The 22,309-nt window shown below is 41.8% G+C and overlaps 1 protein-coding gene across 2 annotated transcripts; it reads right to left on the minus strand.

Annotated features, from left to right (window-relative positions):
- Nucleotides 1-672: 672 nt before the first annotated feature.
- lactbl1b (lactamase, beta-like 1b) lies at nucleotides 673-20,913 on the minus strand. Of its 2 annotated transcripts, XM_024427127.2 has the most exons (8): nucleotides 20,732-20,913; nucleotides 14,669-14,747; nucleotides 12,744-12,894; nucleotides 8,626-8,732; nucleotides 7,685-7,842; nucleotides 3,784-4,031; nucleotides 3,027-3,132; nucleotides 673-2,774 (listed from the first exon to the last, which is right to left on the minus strand). In XM_024427127.2, the coding sequence occupies exons 2-8, from the start codon at nucleotides 14,729-14,731 to the stop codon at nucleotides 1,796-1,798; spliced, it is 1,812 nt and encodes a 603-aa protein (XP_024282895.1). In that variant the 5' UTR covers nucleotides 14,732-14,747; nucleotides 20,732-20,913; the 3' UTR covers nucleotides 673-1,795. The 2 variants fall into 2 exon arrangements, with proteins under 2 accessions (XP_024282895.1, XP_024282896.1); XM_024427128.2 differs by lacking the exon at nucleotides 20,732-20,913 and having other exon boundaries at nucleotides 674-2,774; nucleotides 13,103-14,747.
- Nucleotides 20,914-22,309: the final 1,396 nt, after the last annotated feature.

The following is a 22,309-nucleotide window of genomic DNA, read 5'->3' on the forward strand; positions in this document are numbered from 1 at the left end:
ATACCGGGTACCAACCTGTTCGGTTGGAACTCTAGGTGGTCTGCCATGGGCCATTTCATTTGGTGTCCACTGGGGTCGGTTTAGGGCTTGATTTCATGTCCCCATAGCTATTGTACCAAGTTGACCTACTAAAAGGGAACATACCGATATTACTATAACTACGGGTCTCTGAAGGAGGAAAACGAGGTACAACACCTGTTCTTGGGCTTGGTGAAGAGAGGAACTGAATTGAAGGAATGAATCAGTGCCTCAGGTTTACCACCTGTGCAGGGCGGGGCTTCTGGTTAGGCAGTGGAGGGCGCTAGCACTCAAACTCCCCCATAGGTGTGTTGTACCTTGTTTCCCTCTTTGAGGGAACACTAGTTAGTCATAGCTGTATGTTTTTCCCCTACTTAGTATTACATTAGAAAATCTAAATGCCAAAGAAGAGGACCACGTAAGGTTATTCTTTGTGAGTCAGTTTATGAGCTACAGATATTTGTCATATAAATCTATTCATAAGGAGGATTTAAATGAGTCCGATTTGGGATGATAACGTGCACAGTCATTCCTGGAACTATACCACTATGTCCCCAATCCCCCTTTTAAGCATATATTTTTGCTCAAAGGTTGGACTGCCAAAAGCATTTTGGTCTGTTCTCACATACAGTATACTTACTGTACAGTATGACTACAGATACTGTAAAAGGTCTCCTTGCCAAAACATGCCAACATGATCACTATTTAAAAATGAGACTTAATTTTTGTTTGGCATGAACATATCTTGTGGATTTTTCGTAGGTCAAAAATGATCAGGCAATTCATTGATAACAAATAAAAATAAATCCATGTTTTTCTGCAGTAGAAACATACATTGCACATCTTTTGATGAATCAAAATGAAATTCATAGGGCAAGAACAAGAATGAACTTCCACATGCAAATTAAAGTGTTACAATTTAATTGTGTTGATTGATTCCCGCATGCCATATTTCCATGCAGTTTTTTCTTACAAATGCAATGCAAGGACAGAACAAACTGATAAAAGTAACAATGTGCAGAACATAGGAAAGACTCAATAGATGGGATAGCTGACAACATCACGAAAACGATGTGCACGCTTCCATGGGGCAGAAGACAGCATGGTGTTGTCATTCTGGATGGCCAGATTGTTACAAAGAACGACAAGAAACTGCCATGTGGGGCTTGTTTCAGCTCATGTCATCTTATTATTGATACCATGTCTTGTTTTGAGGTGTTTTGACTGATGTCATGTCAATGCTAATATGGCAAAAAGTTGCTAGCTAGCTCACCAACAACTGTAACAATGTATTTGAGAGACAACAAGTTCTCATTGTGCAAATGTATTTATGTTTTCAAGAGACTAAATATAGTTTACATGTTGTCAACAATCCAAGCCAAACCTGTCTATTTTGCCCCATGGCTGCACGCGTGTCGGTTTTGTTGCTAAACAACCAACCCCTCTATTACTGTGCCACAATACAGTAAATGTGTACAGTATAATATGTTTAAGGTCAGGTTACCAACTGTATAAAAATTATGAATTTGTACAATGCCATTATTTAACATGGAAATCAAAGAAAACATTATGTACAAGAGTTGACAACAATGGGTAAATTAAACACCTTTTTGTCTAGCTGTGTACCTTCTTTTGCAATGCATCATGGTATTGTCCACTCACTGTCCTCCAACAATGTGCTCTTTCAATATAGAATATCACTATTAAATATAGGCGACAGACCCAAACAGGACCTTCATCCTGCACATTCATGCGCCTTTCCAATGTATGAGTTCAGTTAGTTCGGGAAAGTCGGCCTATGGGCTATCCTGACCACATTGTATGTATTTAGTCCTGGTGCATCGAAGCCAGGGGACAGACCTCGCTTGTCAAACACATAAAAGTTAAAGAGCTGCCCGTCTTGGGCCTCAAGGGAGACAGACGCTGTGCTGACCCGCAAGACACAAGGGTACTCTTTCTCAAACACCACCCTAAACACCCTGTCCACCAGGTAGTTGAGCTTTATTGTCCGATATCTCTCTGGGATCAGGTCCTCAATCTGGGGACCAAACTGCTGCATGATCAGAACTCCGTCTGCCCCAGCTTTGATCTCATAGAAAGTGATGTTTCCGTAGGTGAAGAAGCCTATGTAAGGGTCTGGATTAGGGGGAGGGATGAGGATCTTCTTGGACTCCCGGAAAGCCCTCTCCATAGCGGGTATTATGTGGCTGTAAGCCTTGGCCAACACATCCTGCTTCTGAGGTCTGGTGCCAGCCATCAGCACTACCAGGCCCAGCTTGAGCCTGGGCACCAGTGAGAAGGTGGCTGAGTAGCCGTCTAGGTCTCCATCTTTACGCACCACCTCGTAGCCCAACTGCTCATTCACCTCCCATGGTGTGCCGGTGCGGTTGGCAAAGTAGTCCTTATCACAGCGGAACAGAGGGGTCAGCATGATTTTCAGGGTGTCAGGCTCCAGGAGCTTGCGATGGTAGGCCCCCAACAGCATCATAGCCAGCTTGGCAAGGTCAGCGGCAGTGGAGAACATCTGGCCTGAGGGGCGGTACCAGCCCAGGTCATACAGAGGGGCTGGCTGGCCACTGGAGTAGACGCCCACAGCCATCTGGCTGTGGATCCCTGGGGTGATGTCGAAGCCTGTATCCTCCATCCCCAGCCGGTCCAGGATGTTATCATTGATCCAGCGCTGGTAGTCCATGCCCACCACCTTCTCAGCCATGACGTGGGCCAATAAGGAGAAGGCTAGGTTACTGTAGTGGCATCTGCAAAACACAGAGCAGCAGAGTGAGAAGTCATTCTGATAGGGCAGACTGCAGGGTTAATACAGCCCACAGGATTGATGGAATTAAACACTTGAGCCGTCTATTTACATCCAAATGAGTGTAGAAAATATGCTCCATTATATTACACAAGTAAATATTGACTGAATGTTAAATGGCACAAGGACATGCACAACATTTTAATTACTATATTGCTCTTCTGATATCGAACGATGGGAATGACTAAGGTCTTACTTGGTGCCAGGGTCTGCAACGAGGACATCGTCTTGCAGCAGAGTCACTGCAGCCTGTGTTTTCCCCTTCCATAGCAGGTTAGTGGCTCTAAGTCTTCTGGGTAGACCTGCAGTTAACAAAATACAACATCTTTGGTGTTTACGTATCAAGAAAGCAAATACATTAAATACATTAATTTAGCTATTATAACCTTCATGCCTCAATGATCAAAGTGCAAACCTAATCAAATCAAATCTATGTTTCAAAGCAAGGAATTATAGGGTGCCATATTGAAGTAACAGGCTTAGATTTTGTGGTGTAATATGCTAATAAAAAGACAAGACATACTATTCTGTGGGAGGTGTATGTCACTGGTACATTGGCCTCTATATTTGTGTAGATGTTACCATTACCAAGGTTTTTGTCAATTCAGAGCGTCACCCATCAATAAGTGGAACTCATCGTCCCTCAGCACTCACAGGATCTATTTCAGATGATAAGCAGATGCAGTGACAATCTGAACAGTTTCTGTAACTTCAGAGGTGTTTAGAAGGCAATCTGGAAACCTGCTTAGAGGTTTAAGGGCTCTGACTAGAGATTGCAGTATGGTGGCATTTAAATTAAATCAATGAATAAGATCATCAATATTACATTATAGTGGCCATTTTGGTCATAATAGCATGAACGTTTTCAACACTGCAGCTGAGCACATAAGGTACAAAATGGGTTTTCCCTCACTGTCGTGTAAAGGGGGGGGGGTGCGGGGTCCGTATCTCACCTGAGAGCTGGCTGGCCATCCTGCGCAGGGTGACAGAGGAGGAGCGGATCTGAACCTCTCCACTGTCCAGAAAGATCAGACCGTCTGTCACGTACTTGAGCTCAGAGTCCCGTGACTTGCCCAGAGGGTTTTTAATGGTGAAGTTCTCCACATATTTCTCAAGTGGGTCATCCAGCGAGGCAATCTTCCCATCCTCCCACAGCCTGTACAGCATCAGCGTTGGGAAGATCTTTGAAAGGCTGGCAATCCTGTAGGGCAGGAATCAAACAGGTGTTAATTACTACTGTAATTCCCCTGATGCCTGCAAAAAGCTTTTAAAGAAATAATTACAACAAAAACTATGGCAAGCATGCACAAATGAGTACTATTCTTCTTATTGTAACCATCTTTCATTTATACATGCACTCTCTAAAGCTTTCTACACTCAGGCTTTTGACCTCACAATGTTTTTTCTGCCTCATCTCGCAGACATTCTTGCAACAGCATAGTTTTTAACTCCATTAACACACTGAGGGGTTTGGAGTTTAAAATGACATCATACCACAGTATATGTCTATTCAAGGGCCATGCTGACACCACTCAAGACAGGGCTGGAGAAAATCTGGAGCCAATGTTGATGAAGACATGATGAATAATAGCCCATACATAGTTCAAGACATAAAGTTGGTCAGTACTCAATCAAAGGCGCATGGCAGACAAGAGTATTGCAGTCAACTTTTAAAGGTAATTTACGCTTAATCCGCTTAATTTATCGTGAATGCAATCTCCACAAACATCAAGTCAATTGTATTTGAAACGGGCACTGTTGACGGTACAATGGGCTTGTCGACAACACTCCTTTGATTTCATCCCGGCCATACATTTTCAAGCCAATTTTGGTCTCCAATTTATTGCTGAGATGACAACATACCACAAATCTGAAGAAAAAAAATACAGCAGTGCTGCCAAGGCAGCAACTACTCTTCCTGGGTTCCAGCAAAATTAAGGCAGTTATAAAAAAATGGTAAACATTACAATACATTCACAACAGATTTCACAACATATTAAGTGTGTGCCCTGTGACGACCCTCCCACTCTGTCTGCCGAATTCTCTCTCTTTGCTCTTGAATTCTCTCTCTTTGCTCAGCTGTCTGCACTCGCCTTGAGGAGCGTGTTATCTGTCCGGTACCATGTGTGCCGGCTCCACGCACAAGGTCTCCAGTACGCCTCCACAGCCCAGTATGTCCTGTGCCAGCTCACCGCACTCACTGTGCGGAGTGTGTCATCTTTCCGGTACAATTTGTGCCAGCTCTACGCACCAGGTCTCCAGTACGTCTCCCCAGTCCGGTACGTCCTGTGCCTCCTCCTCGCATTTGCCCTGAAGTGTGTGTCACCAGTCCGGTGCCACCTGTGCCGGCTCCATGCACCAGGCCTCCAGTGCGCCTCTCCAGTCCCTCTCCATGGCAGGAGCCTTCCTCTGCGCCAATGTCCAGGCACGGCGTCCAGTCCCGCTCCAAGGCCGGAGCCTTCCCCTGCGCTGATGTCCAGTCCAGGCACGGAGTCCAGTCCCACTCCATGGCAGGAGCCTTCCTCTGCGCCGATGTCCAGGCACGGCATCCTGTCCCGCTCCAAGGCTGGAGCCTTCCTCTGCGCCAGTACCCAGTCCAGGCAGGGCGTCCAGTCCAGCTCCATGGCCGAAGCCTTCTTCGGTGCCGATGTCCAGTCCCACTCCAAGGCCGGAGCCTCCCTCTGCGCTGGTGCCCAGTCCAGTCCGAGGCATGGCGTTCCACCTGGCTCCGGGGCCGGACCCGTGGTCTGGGCAGGGGCAAAGTTCCGCACCAGAGCCGCCACCGATGCTGGATCCACGGGATGAGTGGGTTCTTCGTCCCGCACCAGAGCCGCCACCGGCGCTAGATGCCCACCCGGACCCTCCCCTATAGAGTCAGGTTTTGCGGCCATATTCTCTATTTTGGTTAGGTCGGGGTGTGACTAGGGTGGGTAATCTAGGTTGTTGTATTTCTATGTTGGCCTGGTATGGTTCCCAATCAGAGGAAGCTTATCGTTGTCTCTGATTGGGAATCATATTTAGGCAGCCATTTCCCCACTGGGTTTTGTGGGATCTTGTTTTGAGTTAGTGCATGTGGCACCTCTGATGTCACGGTTCATTGTTTGTTTCTTTTTGGTCCGTCTCTCTACACAACCGTGACAAAGGCACATGACAGCCCGCTTGGAGTTTGCTAAAAGTTACCTAAAGGACTCTCAGACCATGAGAAACAATATTATCTCGTCTGACGAAACCAAGATTGAACTCTTAGGCCTGAATACCAAGTGTCACGTCTGTAGGAAACCTTGCACCATCCCTACGGTGAAGCATGGTGGTGACAGCATCAAGCTATGGGGATGTTTTCAGTGGTAGGGACTGGGAGACTAGTCATGATCGAGGGAAAGATGAACGGAGCAAAGTACAGAGAGATACATCATGAAAACTTGTTCCAGCTCGCTCAAGATATCAGACTGGGGTGAAGGTTCACCTTCCAACAGGACAACAACCCTAAGCACACAGCCAAGACAATGCCGGAGTGGCTTCGGGACAAGACTCTGAATGTCCTTGAGTGACCCAGCCAGAGTCTGGACTTGAACCAGATCAAACCTCTCTGGAGAGACCTGAAAATTGCTGTACAGCAACGCTCCCCATTCAACCTGACAGAGCTGCAGAGAGGAACGGGAGAAACTCCCCAAATACAGGTGTCAAAATTAAAGGTAGACTCACCGAGATGACATTGCATGACATTGCAAAAAGCAAACACATACTGTAGGCTGTTTACACAGGCATCCCAATTCCAATATTTGACCAATTATTTGCATATCTGAAACCTATATGATCTATTGCTAATGTGTAAACAGCAAAAAATACACATGGAATCTGATCTTTTCACTTCTGATTTATACAACAGCCATATAAAGTTTTTTTTTGCGCATGACCTGCCGTTACCATGACAACCACCTCAAAAGTTAAAGGATCAGTAACAAGAAATGAGCATTGCATCTGTGTGATACTTCAGTGTGATTGAGGCTACATCTGTGTGATTGCCTAAATCTGATATGGGTTACATCTAAAACCTATAGTGTGGACAGTCAGAAAAAAAGATTGGATTTAGAAAGAAAATCAGATTTGGTTCTTACAGTGGCTGTGTAAACAGCCTTAGTGGGTCAATGTCCGCAACAACTAAAATCGTTGAAGCTGGTCCCAAAGCTATAGTTTAAAAAAATAAAAATAAAAATAAATGTTTTTTAAAGTACCACATTGTAGCAGCGTGAAGCGCACCCGTTCGTTCACATGCACAGATACTCTGTGTGACTGTGTGAGAGCGAAGTCTTGCATGCCGCTCATTTAAATATCTCCGGTGCTGTTCGTTGCAGTCATCTCACTGAGTCTATCTTTAAGTAAAGCCCTAAAGCAAAGTCACATGACTTTAACAGCTCTCATTTCATTCGGTAATGATCACTCTAACTGGAAGCTATGCATCAGTGAATATAGATTCCTGTTGGTCAGTGTTGACAACTTTACTCTGAAGCCAGAATACCTATTACAGCTTTTTGGTACATGACGGTGCATTGTAGTGGCTAACTGTGTCAGAGGCTAATTGCTGTGTGACATCAATGCCTCTATCAAGAGCAGCAAGAAAGCTGTGACTGATAGGACATTCACATGCTCAGAGCACGTAATACGTCATACAATGTAATAGTGCTATGATTGCAAGCTAATGCAATCGGACAACAGAATTACACGCATGTCCCCAAATTAAGAAATTAATAAGAAAGGGTTAAGGGTGCTTATAATGAATGAACCAAAAAGAACAGACCGGTCTTGGTCATCACTCTGGAGGGCCCAAAGAGCCCTGAGATCTCAGCTGCTCCTTACCTATAGATGGTGTATTCATTGGGTGGAGCTGAGAGTGGGTCACTTCCGTTCCTCTTGCCAAAGTTACCAGTCCACAGAACGGTGTCATTGAAAATCACAATGGCCGACAAAGAGGGAAGACTGGCAGGGTTGACACTCTGGCGCAGCAGTGTGTCCACCTGAGTGAGAACATAACACTTATGAGCATTTATATCGACTACTACAGCTGTAAACACTACAAAACAGAAATTCTTACTGAGAAACAAATTGATTCAGAGACTCTCCCTCAAGGTTGAACTGTACTTTCAGGAAACAAGACTTTCAAAAGTTACCCTGGGTCTTGAAACTTTTTAAGGCACTATGTGGACTAAAATAGACTGCTTCCTATTGATTTGTTGTGATGGAGGTGCATTTACTGCCAAGGCTTGGCAGATGCTGAATGAACTGACATTATTCTTAACTGTCACAGGTAATAGGCAGATGGAATGACTTCATACAATGGACACAGTCAGAATGACAATCTACCTTATAGATTACGTCTCTCTGTTTTTATGAGGTGCAAAGTAGTAATGTCTTAATGTATGCAGGGATATTCAGTTAGTATAAAAGATACAAGGAGTTCCAATGTGGTTTTGTCATTCTGAGGACATTGTTAATAGGATTCCAATGTTGTATAGATATGTGCTGGGACTGGTAGGACTGCTCTCCTCTCCTCTCTGTTTTGTAGAATGCCCTTCACTGTCTGAGTTATATTAATGCAGGAACCGGTCACGTCCAACTCAGAGGCTTCTTTATCAAACATACTTTCTTTATCAAACATATTTCTCTGTGTGGTAATACAACCCCTCTGGGGGAGTGTGTCTAGGAAATTGTTAGAAAGCTTTATCACTAACACATGTTCCCTGTTCTTAGTTGGACATGACAGAATGTGCATAGTCTGAATGGCCCAAGGGAACTCTTACCTTTTCTAGTGCCTCTTTCAGGGTAGGGATAGGGTGTTCCAGGGGGAGAGGCTCAGGGAAGCGTGGGCACATCCGTTCTGATTTGGCATTGCCTCCCATGCCTTCATCTGGCAGAGAGACAGAGACAGATATAGGAAGAAGGGGAAAGAAGTTGGGCGTTTATTGAAATTCACACTTGATGTTGGTGGAGTAATATGTATGACATGACAAGGAGACGAACACAATGTGCCATAATGGACTTGCACAGGACTTCATTAATCACCTGAGTTCCCATGTCTGTAGGCTACCACAAAGGATCCAATTTGCACACAAACACAGTCATAAAGGTGATTAATTTCAAACACACTGTGAATTACGAATGAGCAGTTAACGGAGACTTTCATTTACACAGGATTAGATCTTGCCTTTATAGCTCCTAGAGTTACTATAGTCAACAGGCCCATGGGCCTACAGTATGTTAATGAATTCAGATTCAGTACTAGATCATACAGCCATGGTGTGTAACTGAAAGAGTACAAGTGTAAGAAGCAGCACTTCAGTAAAGAATGCAACTAAAGTGTCACGTTCTGACCATAGTTCTTTTGTGTTTTCCTTGTTTTTAGTGTTGGTCAGGACATGAGCTGGGTGGGCATTCTATGTTGTGTGTCTGGTTTGTCTATTTCTATGTTTGGCCTGATATGGTTCTCAATCAGAGGCAGGTGTTAGTCATGGTCTCTGATTGGGAACCATATTTAGGTAGCCTGTTTTGTGTTGGGATTTGTGGGTGGTTGTTTCCTGTCTTTGTGTTTTCTGCACCAGATAGGGCTGGTTCGGTTTTCACGTTTAAGTTACCTTATTAAATTACCATGAACTATAACCAAGCTTTTGGTCGGCCAATCCTTCCCAGGAAGAAAGCCGTTACATAAAGCCTAGTGTTAAAGATGAATTTGGAAAATAAAACCATTGACTACACTTTATATTTCTCTAGAAGTTCTCTATAATATTACTTTCTCAGATAGCTGCCACAGAAACTTTTAGCAAAGAGTAAATTAAGGGGAAAGTACAGTAGTATCTCACTGTCATCAGAAATAGGCGGACAATCTAAAAACACCTTTAGCACGACAGTAGGTTGCTTCACTGTGTGCACTGTAGGGGGAAATTATGATTAATTATTTCCTGTGTTTGATTTTGTTATCTACTGTAATGTTGATTATGAATGATATGCAATACAAATTATTATACGAGCGGAGAGATGCTGACATAGGCATTCCATTGTTTGGAGAAACCGGAGTTAACCATATATTTTAAATATCGTGTTAAAACCCCATGCTAACATAGTGTTAATGACATGTTTGGTCAGGTAATTTTCTCATGTTAGTCTGCAATTATCTGTTGTAACTGACTACTGATGATCATTTTACTTCTAAAACAGACCTTTGGCCTATTTAAGTGCTGATGTTACAGTTGAAGTATGATGTTTACATACACCTTAGCCAAATACATTTAAACTCAGTATTTCACAATCCCTGACATTTGATCCGAGTAAAAATTCCCTGTCTTAGGTCAGTTAGGATCACCACTTTATTTTAAGTGTCAGAATGAGTTATTTCAGCTTTCCTTTCTTTCATCGCATTCCCAGTTGGTCAGATGTTTTCATACACTCAATTAGTACTTGGTGGCATTGCCTTTAAATTGTTTAACTTGGGTCAAATGTTTTGGGTAGCCTTCCACAATAAGTTGGGTGAATTTTGGTCCATTCCTCCTGACAGAGCTGGTGATACTGAGTCAGGTGTGTAGGCCTCCTTGCTCACACACACTTTTTCAGTTCTGCCCACACATTTTCTATAGGATTGAGGTCAGGGCTTTGTGCTAGCCAATCCAATACCTTGATTTTGTTGTAGCAAAATGGCTTAGGGACAACTTTGAAAGTATGCTTGGGGTCATTGTCCATTTGGAAGACCCATTTGTAACCAAGCTGTAACTTCCTGACTGATGTCTTGAGATTCAATATATCCACATAATTTTTTCCCTCATGATGCCATCTATTTTGTGAAGTGCACCAGTCCCTCCTGTGGCATAGCACCCCCACAACATGATGCCGCCACCCCCGTGCTTCGAGGATGGGATGATGTTCTTCGGCTTGCAAGCCTCCCCCTTTTTCATCCGATGGTCATTATGGGCAAACAATTCCATTTTTATTTCATCAGACCAGAGAACATTTCTCCAAAAAGTACGATATTTTTCTCCATGTGCAGTTGCAAACCGTGATCTGGCTTTTTTATGGCAGTTTTGGAGCAGTGGCTTCTTCCTTGCTGAGCGGCCTTTCAGGTTATGTCGATATAGGACTCGTTTTACTGTGGATATAGATACTTTTGTACCTGTTTCCTCTAGAATCTTCACAAGGTCCTTTGCTGTTGTTCTGCGATTGATTTACACTTTTCTCATCAAAGTACGTTCATCTCTAGGAGACAGAACACGTCTCCCTCCTGAGCGGTATGACGGCTGCATGGTCCCATGGTGTTTATACTTGTGTACTATTGTTTGTACAGATGAACGTGGTATCTTCAAGCGTTTGTAAATTGCTCCCAAGAATGAACCAGACTTGTGGAGGTCTACAATTTATTTTCTGAGGTCTTGGCTGATTTCTTTTCATTTTCCCATGATGTCATGCAAAGAGGCACTGAGTTTGAAGGTAGGCCTTGAAATACATCCACAGGTACACATCCAATTGACTCGAATGATGTCAATTAGCCTATCAGAAGCTTCTAAAGCCATGATATCATTTTATGGAATTTTCCAAGCTGTTTAAAGGCACAGTCAACTTAGTGTATGTAAACTTCTGACCCATTGGAATTGGGATACAGTGAATTATAAGTGAAATAAACTGTCTGTAAACAATTGTTGGAAAAATTGCACAAAGTAATGTCCTAACCAACTTGCCAAAACTATAGTTTGTTAACAAGACATTTGTGGAGTGGTTGAAAAATGAGTTTTAATGACCCCAACCTAAGTGTATGTAAACGTCCAACTTCAACTGTATACTTTCTTGTAAACTCTGCAGACAGTGGTTAAGCCTGCTGTCTGAGTTGGAGTCTTTAAGAAGATTTAGTGACCTTGTTCACAGAACAGTTGTCTGCTGATAGTGGAGGCCAGTTAGACATTTTCTTTGCTGTAATGCTGGATATTGTCTCTCTGTTGCAACTTGTATTAAACCAGAATGATTTTGATTGACTTCATCCACAACTGCTCTTCTCTTTTATTCACCTTAAAATCCATATTTCAAGCACTGTCCCTCTAATCCATTGGCCACCCACAGAAAACAGCTAATAGGATTTCACAATCACACCTCAGACAACTGTAATGACTTGCTTGAAAGCACTTCAATGTATCCTCATCTGGCTTCCAGGCAAATAAATCCATTCTGAAGGGAGAACTGCCATGTGTTGGAACTTTTCTCTATTTCCCTAAAACAAATTGACTTTCTAACTCATTTCTAGACGTTTCTTTGTGTGCAAAATCTCAGATTGTATGTGTCAACGTTAATGCAGAGGAAGCAGGAGCTACATACTGTAATCTCGGTTAACCCAGAACTAAAGTGTCAGGAAATTGGTCAGCTGCTCAATTAAGTTCTGGATCCATGCGTGTTAATAGAAGAGATGATGAGATGCTAGAAAGATGAGCAGAACCGCAACAAGGAGCTCCACCCTCTTTCTTTGCAAGTTATGGGTGAAATGTCCCCTCCCTCCCTGAAATTTGAACAATGCTAATGCCTGCAAAATCATGTCTAAATAACCAGTAACAAAAAACCAAAACACCGGAATTTCTGCTGCTTTCATCCTACACATCCCATTCCTCCCTGACAGATTCTATGGTACCAGTTATGTTTCTGTAGATCTGTCCAAGAGAGATTACATGTAAAGATACTGTAACCACTAATATTCTCATAAGCTTTGAGAAATCTTTACCCATTTACCTCAGACACAATGTAACAAAACCCCAAGAGATTGACAGGCTGAAACGTTTAGAGTGAATTGATGCTGTTCACTACATAATATGTTGAATTGCTTGCTCCTGACATTATTTTCAGTTTGGTACTAATGTTTTCACGGACAAGGTTGAATGCAGGGAGTGAGCCTTACCTGGCAGTAACTTTGGCAGCTGGTACTGCCAGAGGAAACATCCTGTCATGACCAGGGAGAGCAACAGGAAGAACACCATGCCCAACTGAGTCCATTTCACCTTCATCTTCTTGGTCTTGGTGAGCCCCTCAATAGCAGCAGCAGGGGCAGGCTGAAACATGCACGCCCACATACACGTGCGCGGGCGCGCGCACACACACACACACACGGTTAGGAATGGGCTTTCAGAATGCGAAGAGATCAACAGGAACGAGGGGTTTTACCATGTGGCATATGTCATTTTAGAACATTAGTGAGCTAACTTGCTGAATTATAGTACGTACAGTACTTAGATAATAAACACAATCAAGACTACTTACCACTTGACATGGATGCATTAAGGGCAGGCAGAAGATAATAAAAAACTCTCTCTCTCTCACTGACTAAGCATCTGAACAATCCACTCAGCGCCATGGACCACCAACTCTCAAATTCCAATAGTGGTTGATGTTCTTCCCTGTAGGTTTCACTGTACAGGGTTATGGCACAGACATGGCTTCCCATTCTTACATTTCCTCACTGGCCGTGCCATAATCCTAGCCATCAGCACTCCTCTGACAATTAAATTTCCTCTCTGACAAGCACGGGCCTCTGACATCATAATCCCCAGATTTACTCCACTAAAGCCCATCTGAGCGGGAGGGGAAATCTTAATCTCTAATCCCCCACGAATCAATTCACTTCAGTCCAGTTTCTGCCACTGCTGGGACCTACCGAGTAGTCCCGGCTGAAAAACATAGCGTCTACTCAACCCTTACAGGAGGAGGGTATGTTTGCCTCATGAGGCACATTAGCAGGGAACATGAGTTGACAAGGGAAATCACATGGGCACACAGAGTTAGAGCGCTCCATCGGACTAATATGTTAAGAGAAGGACACTGACTGAGACATCTTAGGAAGGAATACAACTTCACTCTCTCTATTCCATAGCTAACAGTCACATAACATACACACTGTACACATAGGCTGCATCCTGTAAAGTACAACTATGCATAGTGTATGGGTGTATGTTCCTTGGCTATGATTCATTCATTGATTCATTGATCTATTTGTGTGACTCAGGCCTCAGGTCATTGTATCAGGTGTCAGTGGGCAGATCGTGGGCCTGAGTCTGCTCAGGGCAGACTAGGTGTTCCTAGGGTTACGGTCCTGCTTGGCTGCAGGGAGAGGTAATCACCAATATATATAAACTAAATACAGGCACCAAGCTCTAGTAATGACTGATTGCATTAGATTTAGCTCAATAATCAATAAATGAGTGAATGTTGTTGTAATCAATTAGGAATGGTTGTATTCTTTTATATTTCTTTATTATTTTAATGTTTTTTAAAATGTTTAAACAGGGATTGGCTGTTTTCATTAAATAGATAATTGTGTTTCGATTAAACAGGGAATGGGCTTTCCAAACAGAGTAGCTAAGCAGGAATCAAGGATTTCAAGCACTTCTCAAGGTTCAGAAAAAAGTAGAATTTATATAATGCCCAACATCAAAAACCTGTCTTACTCAGCAATTACCATCTCTCATAGATAGGACTTAAGTTTCATCACATTTTCAGTGAATCATTCAATCTTTCTAAATTCAGCTAGAATGATGGCTGTTTTGTTAGCTGTGGAAGGCAGTGAATTATTGTAGGCCCAGTAATGTATTCTGATATACATAGGACTAATGATGCTACAGAAAGAGATAATGTGTGAAAGTAATCTGGAGTTGATCCTGATTGCATAACCAGTTGATGGCTGTGGAACACGCAGCTGTCCCATTTGAACGGAGTCAGGAGATGTGGTGAGTAAGCGCCACAGAGTCAGATAAGCTCCAGCGCAGACACACAAATGACCTGCAGTCTCCCACTAAGGAAGTGTGTGTAGTGTTGTATATAAGCCTTTACCTGCTGTGGCTGAACTCCATCCAAAGATGTCTCTCTCAGCACTTTGCTGCCTGTCTTCCCCATTACTCATGAGCACATTCTGAAACATGAAAAGATGTCTACATCAAACAGGACTTTTTTTTTGCAGTTTTAGCAGTGAGCAATACTGAAAAGACATCACTATAGCTTTAATACATGTATGATAGAAGTATATTAATAAGATCATTTGTATAAATAATTCAATACAGCCAATAAAACACACTTGCAGGTAGTCAATGTCAAACTGAGCTGATGAAATATCAAACAAATAGATCAACACATCAAATAAGATAGTAAGGCAGGCCTTATCTAAGTGAACTATGAAGCCATCTTGTCTAGACTTCCTCTTTTTTTCTGAAAGTGTGAAGAGTGCAGGTGTGCAGTCTGGCACAAGAAGATTACAATTAAAGCTGACTAAGTCACTCCTGTCATTACACCAAGCTGTCAAGCATACAGAAAGAACCAAACTCGTTTCTCAGCATAGAACAGCTCCCAGGTGCTGCCATAGATAAACACCCCTGTTGTTACTAATGCAATTCACAGGTTTCCTGAGGACGCCATGGGCCGACCCCTCCTTCATTCTATTTCCTCTTATGGCCTTGGATTGCCTTCTTAATGAAGCTATTGAGACCATTTATCTGAGGTAAAGCTGGTAAATTGCATGATTGAGTGTGTTGGGGTAGGTTCCTTGTTCCTTGTCAATCATTTGCTTTTTGGTGAAATCAGTAATCAGACAAATCTTTAAGTAAATCAATCATTAATTTATTAATGCAATTGCAGACATAGCACGCATGTTTCCGAGTAAGTTCTACAAAAAGGAAAGGGTCCAAGTTGCTTTAACATGCTTGCAGTCAACCCCTAGTGATGTAACTGCCTTCGTCAACACCTTCTACTCATGAGACCAAGCCCATGCATATACAGTTATACAAACTTGCAGGAGCAAACAATAGTTCCAGTGTTTTCTAAGGGCTCAGCAGTAATTTTCCACTCCCCAAGTTGCTTTATAGTGGTATGACTTGTCTCTTATCTCTTTCACTCCCCTGCAGAGTTCTGTGTCTATGCATCTCTTTTAGCCTTGATAGACACCTTGTTTTGACTGCAATAACTCACACATCTCTCAGACCGTTTCTTATAAGAAGCAGAGACTAGAAAATAACTGTGGAACAATATTAAACCTTATAATGCATGTATATATTGCTAATCTGCAGTCCAGGACCCTATAAATGTAGTGGGGGAGGGGTCTTATTGCCCTTCCCCTTCTATTAATAAAACATAAGCATAATCAATTATTATAATACATCAATCATTTGGTGCAGCCCCCTGAACCCCATCAAGTGCTATCCAGCAGCACTATTCTTTTCAAAATAATATTTTAAAGTGGAACTCAGGGCTCACAAGAGTTCAACAACTTTATGACTTTGAGGTAAAAGACAAATGACATTATATAGCTTCATGTATTTGGTGATTGTGTGATATTGTTATTGTGTGTGAGACAAAACTATGTTTTTCCAATGCTGGATACGGACAGCTTGAGATTCTTAATTAATTGCGAAACAAGCTTTTGTACTTTAATATTTGTTCAATCCTATAAATGATGTTGACCTGTTAAAGATGCATGGTCTTCAAATGTTACAAAAGGTTCCTTGCTGTTTGCCTGGGCTGGGGTGATTCATATTGGAATAGATTAGGTTACATGCGCAAACAAAGGGCTTTTGGTACATCTTGTGCTTGCCAATAAAACACACAGCCTACTGCACTAAACAGTCGCAATCTTTTACATATTGACTTGTCTCCAATTCCTGTTGATCCTGTTGATCCAAATCCTGTTGATGGCCAATATTGGTTTACTTATACTGTCCAGGCATTGCTAGAAATGTGTTCCCCTGTAATTTGTCCAATAATTTATCACTTAGATGTTCTACTTCAGCCACTCAGATCATATCCAAAGGAATAATTTCTTGCAGATCTGGTTTAGTTATACATTAGTTGCATAATGTTTATGCAATTATCATGCAGGCAAGTTTGGCAGCAGCCAGGTTACAGTATATGATGTCATATTGATATAACATCAACAACATCATGCTTTCAACAATTAAAACATTTGTTTCAAGAATAAATTCAGATTTAAAAGTAACATTTCAGATACTGTCGTTTATTTGACTGACGTCATTCACAGATCATGCTTTGCATTCAAAGTGAATCAAACTGAGTAAAGCACTGCTCACTGAGAGGCTTAGACCTTTCCTACAAGAAAATATGATGAACTGGACATCTCACGTAATCTTATTCATGCTCTTGAAAAGATGAACCCATTAAGGAGCGCATGCAGAAGCCATGTGAAAGGATGTTTACAAATGAAAGCTATGCATTTTCTCTTCTGCTGCCAAGTGTTTTGATCTACCCACTAATAATAACTATGAATTCATACTTTAGTGACGTCGGTGATGTCTCATTAACCATCTATAGCTGAGTCACTGACTAGCAAGCGTAACATTTCAGATTTGTGATGGCAAAAGGAGGTTGTATAGTGTGTTCTACTTCTGTAAACACTTTTGATAATTACTGATCTACTCACATACTTCCTTTAATATTTTTTTATTGGTTTGGGATTTGCATTTTCTCCTGTAAAAATATAACATCTGTCAAATAACATCTGTCAAAATCTGACAATACATATAAAATTGCTTGAAATGTTGTACACCTGTCAATATGCTAATTTGGCAAACATGAGTACAACAGAATCCAAAATGTACATTGTTTTATTCAGACTGGCTATCTGATGTACTTTAATTCAAATGTTTATCTAAATGTATTCACGTCTGTGTGCACTTGCATAGAATGCAATGTAAATGCTCAAGACAGTATAATGATCATCTCTAAAAGATTGTTGAGCAATAGTTTACTGTGAATTATGATGCTCTATTGAATTATTAACTACTAAGAACAATTGCACTGACTTAAATGCTCGGTACAGTGTTAATTTTTTCAGTATTTGTTTAAGATTTAAAATAATGTTCCAGTTTTAGAGGACTACTATGTCTACATCATATATAGTACCAGTCAAACATTCGGACACACCTACTCATTCAAGTTTTTATTTTCTACATTGTAAAGTAACAGTGAAGACATCAAAACTACAAAATAACACATAGACATCATGTAGTAACCAAAAAAGTGATATACACTGCTCAAGAAAATAAAGGGAACACTAAAATAACACATCCTAGATCTGAATGAACAAAATATTCTTATTTAATACTTTTTTCTTTACATAGTTGAATGTGCTGACAACAACATCAAACAGCAATTATCAATGGAAATCAAATTTATCAACCCATGGAGGTCTGGATTTGGAGTCACACTCAAAATTAAAGTGGAAAACTACACTACAGGCTGATCCAACTTTGATGTAATTTCCTTACAACAAGTCAAAATGAGGCTCAGTAGTGTGTGTGGCCTCCACGTGCCTGTATGATCTCCTTACAACACCTGGGCATGCTCCTGATGAGGTGGCGGATGGTCTCCTGAGCGATCTCCTCCCAGACCTGGACTAAAGCATCCGCCGACTCCTGGACACTCTGTGGTGCAACGTGGCGTTGGTGGATGGAGTGAGACATGATGTCCCAGATGTACTCAATTGGATTCAGGTCTGGGGAACGGGCGGGCCAGTCCATTGCATCAATGCCTTCCTCTTGCAGGAACTGCTGACACACTCCAGCCACATGAGGTCTAGCATTGTCTTGCATTAGGAGGAACCCAGGGCCAACCGCACCAGCATATGGTCTCACAAGGGGTCTGAGGATCTCATCTCGGTACCTAATGGCAGTCAGGCTACCTCTGGCGAGCATATGGAGGGCTGTGCGGCCCCCCAAAGAAATGCCACCCCACACCTTGACTGACCCACCGCAAAACCGGTCATGCTGGAGGATGTTGCAGGCAGCAGAACATTCTCCACGGCGTCTCTAGACTGTTACGTCTGTCACATGTGCTCAGTGTGAACCTGCTTTCATCTGTGAAGAGCACAGGACGCCAGTGGCGAATTTTCCAATCTTGGTGTTCTCTGGCAAATGCCAAACGTCGTGCACGGTGTTGGGCTGTAAGTACAACCCCCACCTGTGGACGTCGGGCCCTCATACCACCCTCATGGAGTCTGTTTCTGACCGTTTGAGCAGGCACATGCACATTTGTGTCCTGCTGGAGGTCATTTTGCAGGGCTCCTCCTGCTCCTCCTTGCACAAAGGCATAGGTAGCGGTCCTGCTGCTGGGTTGTTGCCCTCCTACGGCCTCCTCCACGTCTGCTGATGTACTGGCCTGTCTCCTGGTAGCGCCTCCATGCTCTGGACACTACGCTGACAGACACAGCAAACCTTCTTGCCACAGTTCGCATCGATGTGCCATCCTGGATGAGCTGCACTACCTGAGCCACTTGTGTGGGTTGTAGACTCCGTCTCATGCTACCACTAGAGTGAAAGCACCGCCAGCATTCAAAAGTGACTAAAACATCAGCCAGGAAGCATAGGAACTGAGAAGTGGTCTTTGGTCACCACCTGCAGAACCACTCCTTTATTGGGGGTGTCTTGCTAATTGCCTAAAATTTCCAATTGTTGTCTATTCCATTTGCACAACAGCATGTGACATTTATTGTCAATCAGTGTTGCTTCCTAAGTGGACAGTTTGATTTCACAGAAGTGTGATTGACTTGGAGTTACATTGTGTTGTTTAAGTGTTCCCTTTGAGCAGTGTACATGATTATATATAGTACCAGTCAAACGTTTGGACACAGCTACTCATTCAAGGGTTTTACTATTTTTTGCATTGTGGACATCAAAACGATGAAATAACACACATCGATTCTTGTAGTAACCAAAAAAGTTTTCTCTGAACCAACTTTATAAGGTAGTCACCTGGAATGCATTTCAATTAACAGGTGTGACCTGTTAATTTGTTGAATTTCTTTCCTTCTTAATGTGTTTGAACCAATCAGTAGTGTTGTGACAAGGTAGGGGGGTATACAGAAGATAGCCATATTATGTCAAGAGCAGCTCAAATAAGCAAAGAGAAACGACAGTCCATCATTACTTTAAGACATGAAGGTCAGTCAATCCGGAAAATGTCAAGAACTTTGAACGTTTCTTCAAGTGCAGCCACAAAAACCATCAAGTGCTATGATGAAACTGGCTCTCATGAGGACCACCACAGGAAAAGAAGACCCAGAGTTACCTCTGCTGCAGATACGTTCATTTGAATTAACTGCACCTGAGATTGCAGCCCAAATAAATGCTTCACATAGTTTAAGTAACAAACACATCTCAACATCAACTGTTCAGAGGAGACTGCGTGAGTCAGGCCTTCATGGTCGAATTGCTGCAAAGAAACCACAACTAAAGGACAAAAATAATAATATGCAAAGCTGTGGAAATCTGTCCTTTGTCATGAATTTGAGAGTCCAATGCAAAGCTGTCGTGTGGTTCCCACCAATGGAGGAAATGGTGTGGGGGTGCTTTGCTGCTGACACTGTCTATGATTTATTTAGAATTCAAGGAATCTCAAATCTAAAATATATCTAGATTTTTTTTCCAAAAAACCTGGCTGTGGAAGGGCTATTTTAAGGAGAGTTACTGACCTGGCCTCCACAATTCCAATTGAGATTGTTTGGGATGAGTTAGTTTTCATAGTTTTGATGTCTGCAATGTATGCAAAGATAATAGTAAAAAACTAGATTTTTTTTAAAGAGATTCCATGTGTTAAAACCCTTGAATGAGTAGGTACAGTATGTCCCAACTTATGACTGGTACTGGATATAATCATGTATATCATGTATGAAACATAACATGATATGTATTGCAAAAATATTCAATCACCACATTCAATAAATGTACATTTTGTAAAATAGCATATAGGTTTCTAGATTATAAAATATAACCAACCATAGCTCTTTTTGCCAAACATTACGACAATAAATGTTCTTGTCGTGAGACAACCTTAGATAAAGTAGTTATTCTTGTCCATGAAACATCGGAACCCATCAATTTTCCATAAACTTACCACAAATCTTGATTCTGGGTAGTAGGTCTTGCCCCTCTTTTACCAGAATGGAAATGTACAATATCCTGTGCTGTTGCTCTGTGTGTGTTTGGAAGATCACTGCAGCATCCTGACAGATGTTGCTATCATGGCCATGGCTAAATCCAACTTGTATCAAAACCAGGATCCTGGATTATCTACCACTGCCATCAGCGACATCTGCCAGGAAAATGTGTGCCCCTGCAGTAGGAGAATGTGTGGGAGAGTTAGTGTGTGAGTGATTGTGCATGTGCTGTGTGTTTGTTGGTGTATGTCTGTGTCAATAAGTAAGTAATTCAATTAGTTTAAGTGTGTTTTCGATGGCAGAAAAGTCCACCAAATAAAGGGACAATATCAAATCAAATTTGATTGGTCACATGCACGTTTAGCAGATGTTATTGCGGGTGTAGCGAAATGCTTGTGTTTCTAGCTCCAACAGTGCAGTAATATCTAACAAGTAAAATCTATCAATTTCACAACGATACACATTATTTGGAAGAGCAATTTCGGAGTGGCATAGACTAAAATACAGTAGAATAGAATACAGTATATACATATGAGATGAGTAATGCAAATATGTACATTATTAAAGTGATTAGTGTTCCATTATTAAAGTGGCCAGTGATTTCAATGTATGTACAGTCATTGCCAAAAGTTTTGAGAATGACACAAATATTAATTTTCACAAAGTCTGCTGCCTCAGTTTGCATATACTACAGAATGTTATGAAGAGTGATCAGATGATTTGCAATTAATTGCAAAGTCCCTCTTTGCCATGCAAATGAACTGAATCCCCACAAAACATTTTCACTGCATTTCAGCCCTGCCACAAAAGGACCAGCTGACATCATGTCAGTGATTCTCTCGTTAACACAGGTGTGAGTTGTCGTGTCTTTACTATCATTACATTGAAGACTTAGTTTTATCAAAGATTCTCTGTAATTAGTATTACGCGATCAAACTGATTAGTCATGTAACTGTAATTAACTAGGAAGTCGGGGCACCAAGGAAAATATTCAGATAACAAAGTTATAATTTCCCAATATAACCTTTCAGATATTTTCATATCTGATCAATAGTCTTCTGATTAATGAATTATTTACTTTACCTCACGTTAGTCTCATTCCAAACGTCGTAAATGGTTGGTTATCTGCACGAATCCAGTCTTTACTAAGAGTCGTCCATACATCAATTGTCTTAAATAATTTATTTATTACTAACTAAGTAATTCACAGAAATGCATAAACAAACAAGGTAAATATGGTTACAAGAAATGATAGGGAAATGTGCCCTAGTGGGCTAAACCGATATTGCGGCTTGGTGGACAAAAAGGGGAGTGGGGGTCAGCTGAGAAGTTACTACAGAGTTGATAATTATAACAATTTAAATGCTAATCCTTTGCACATGAACGCTCACTCATTCGCAAACAATTGCAATCAATATACTGTATATATTTACGCTCAGTGTGTCGTCTTGATCGCTGTTGAAAAGTTTCTCTCTCTCTCTCTCTCTCTCTCTCTCTCTCTCTCTCTCTCGGTTAGAGGGGATAGTTCAGAGCGA

Source organism: Oncorhynchus tshawytscha, linkage group LG07 (genome assembly GCF_018296145.1).
Source record: "Oncorhynchus tshawytscha isolate Ot180627B linkage group LG07, Otsh_v2.0, whole genome shotgun sequence".
Lineage (NCBI taxonomy): Eukaryota > Metazoa > Chordata > Actinopteri > Salmoniformes > Salmonidae > Oncorhynchus > Oncorhynchus tshawytscha.

What these genes read in the sequence shown, in the direction of transcription:
- lactbl1b (XM_024427127.2), bottom strand. Translation starts at nt 14,731, where the DNA reads ATGGGGAAGACAGGCAGCAAAGTGCTGAGAGAGACATCTTTGGATGGA. An exon ending in GATGGCCAGCCAGCTCTCAG is followed by an intron (nt 3,133 to 3,783) that starts GTGAGATACGGA and finishes TGTTAACTGCAG; the next exon opens with GTCTACCCAGAAGACTTAGA. An exon ending in GTTGCAGACCCTGGCACCAA is followed by an intron (nt 2,775 to 3,026) that starts GTAAGACCTTAG and finishes TGTGTTTTGCAG; the next exon opens with ATGCCACTACAGTAACCTAG.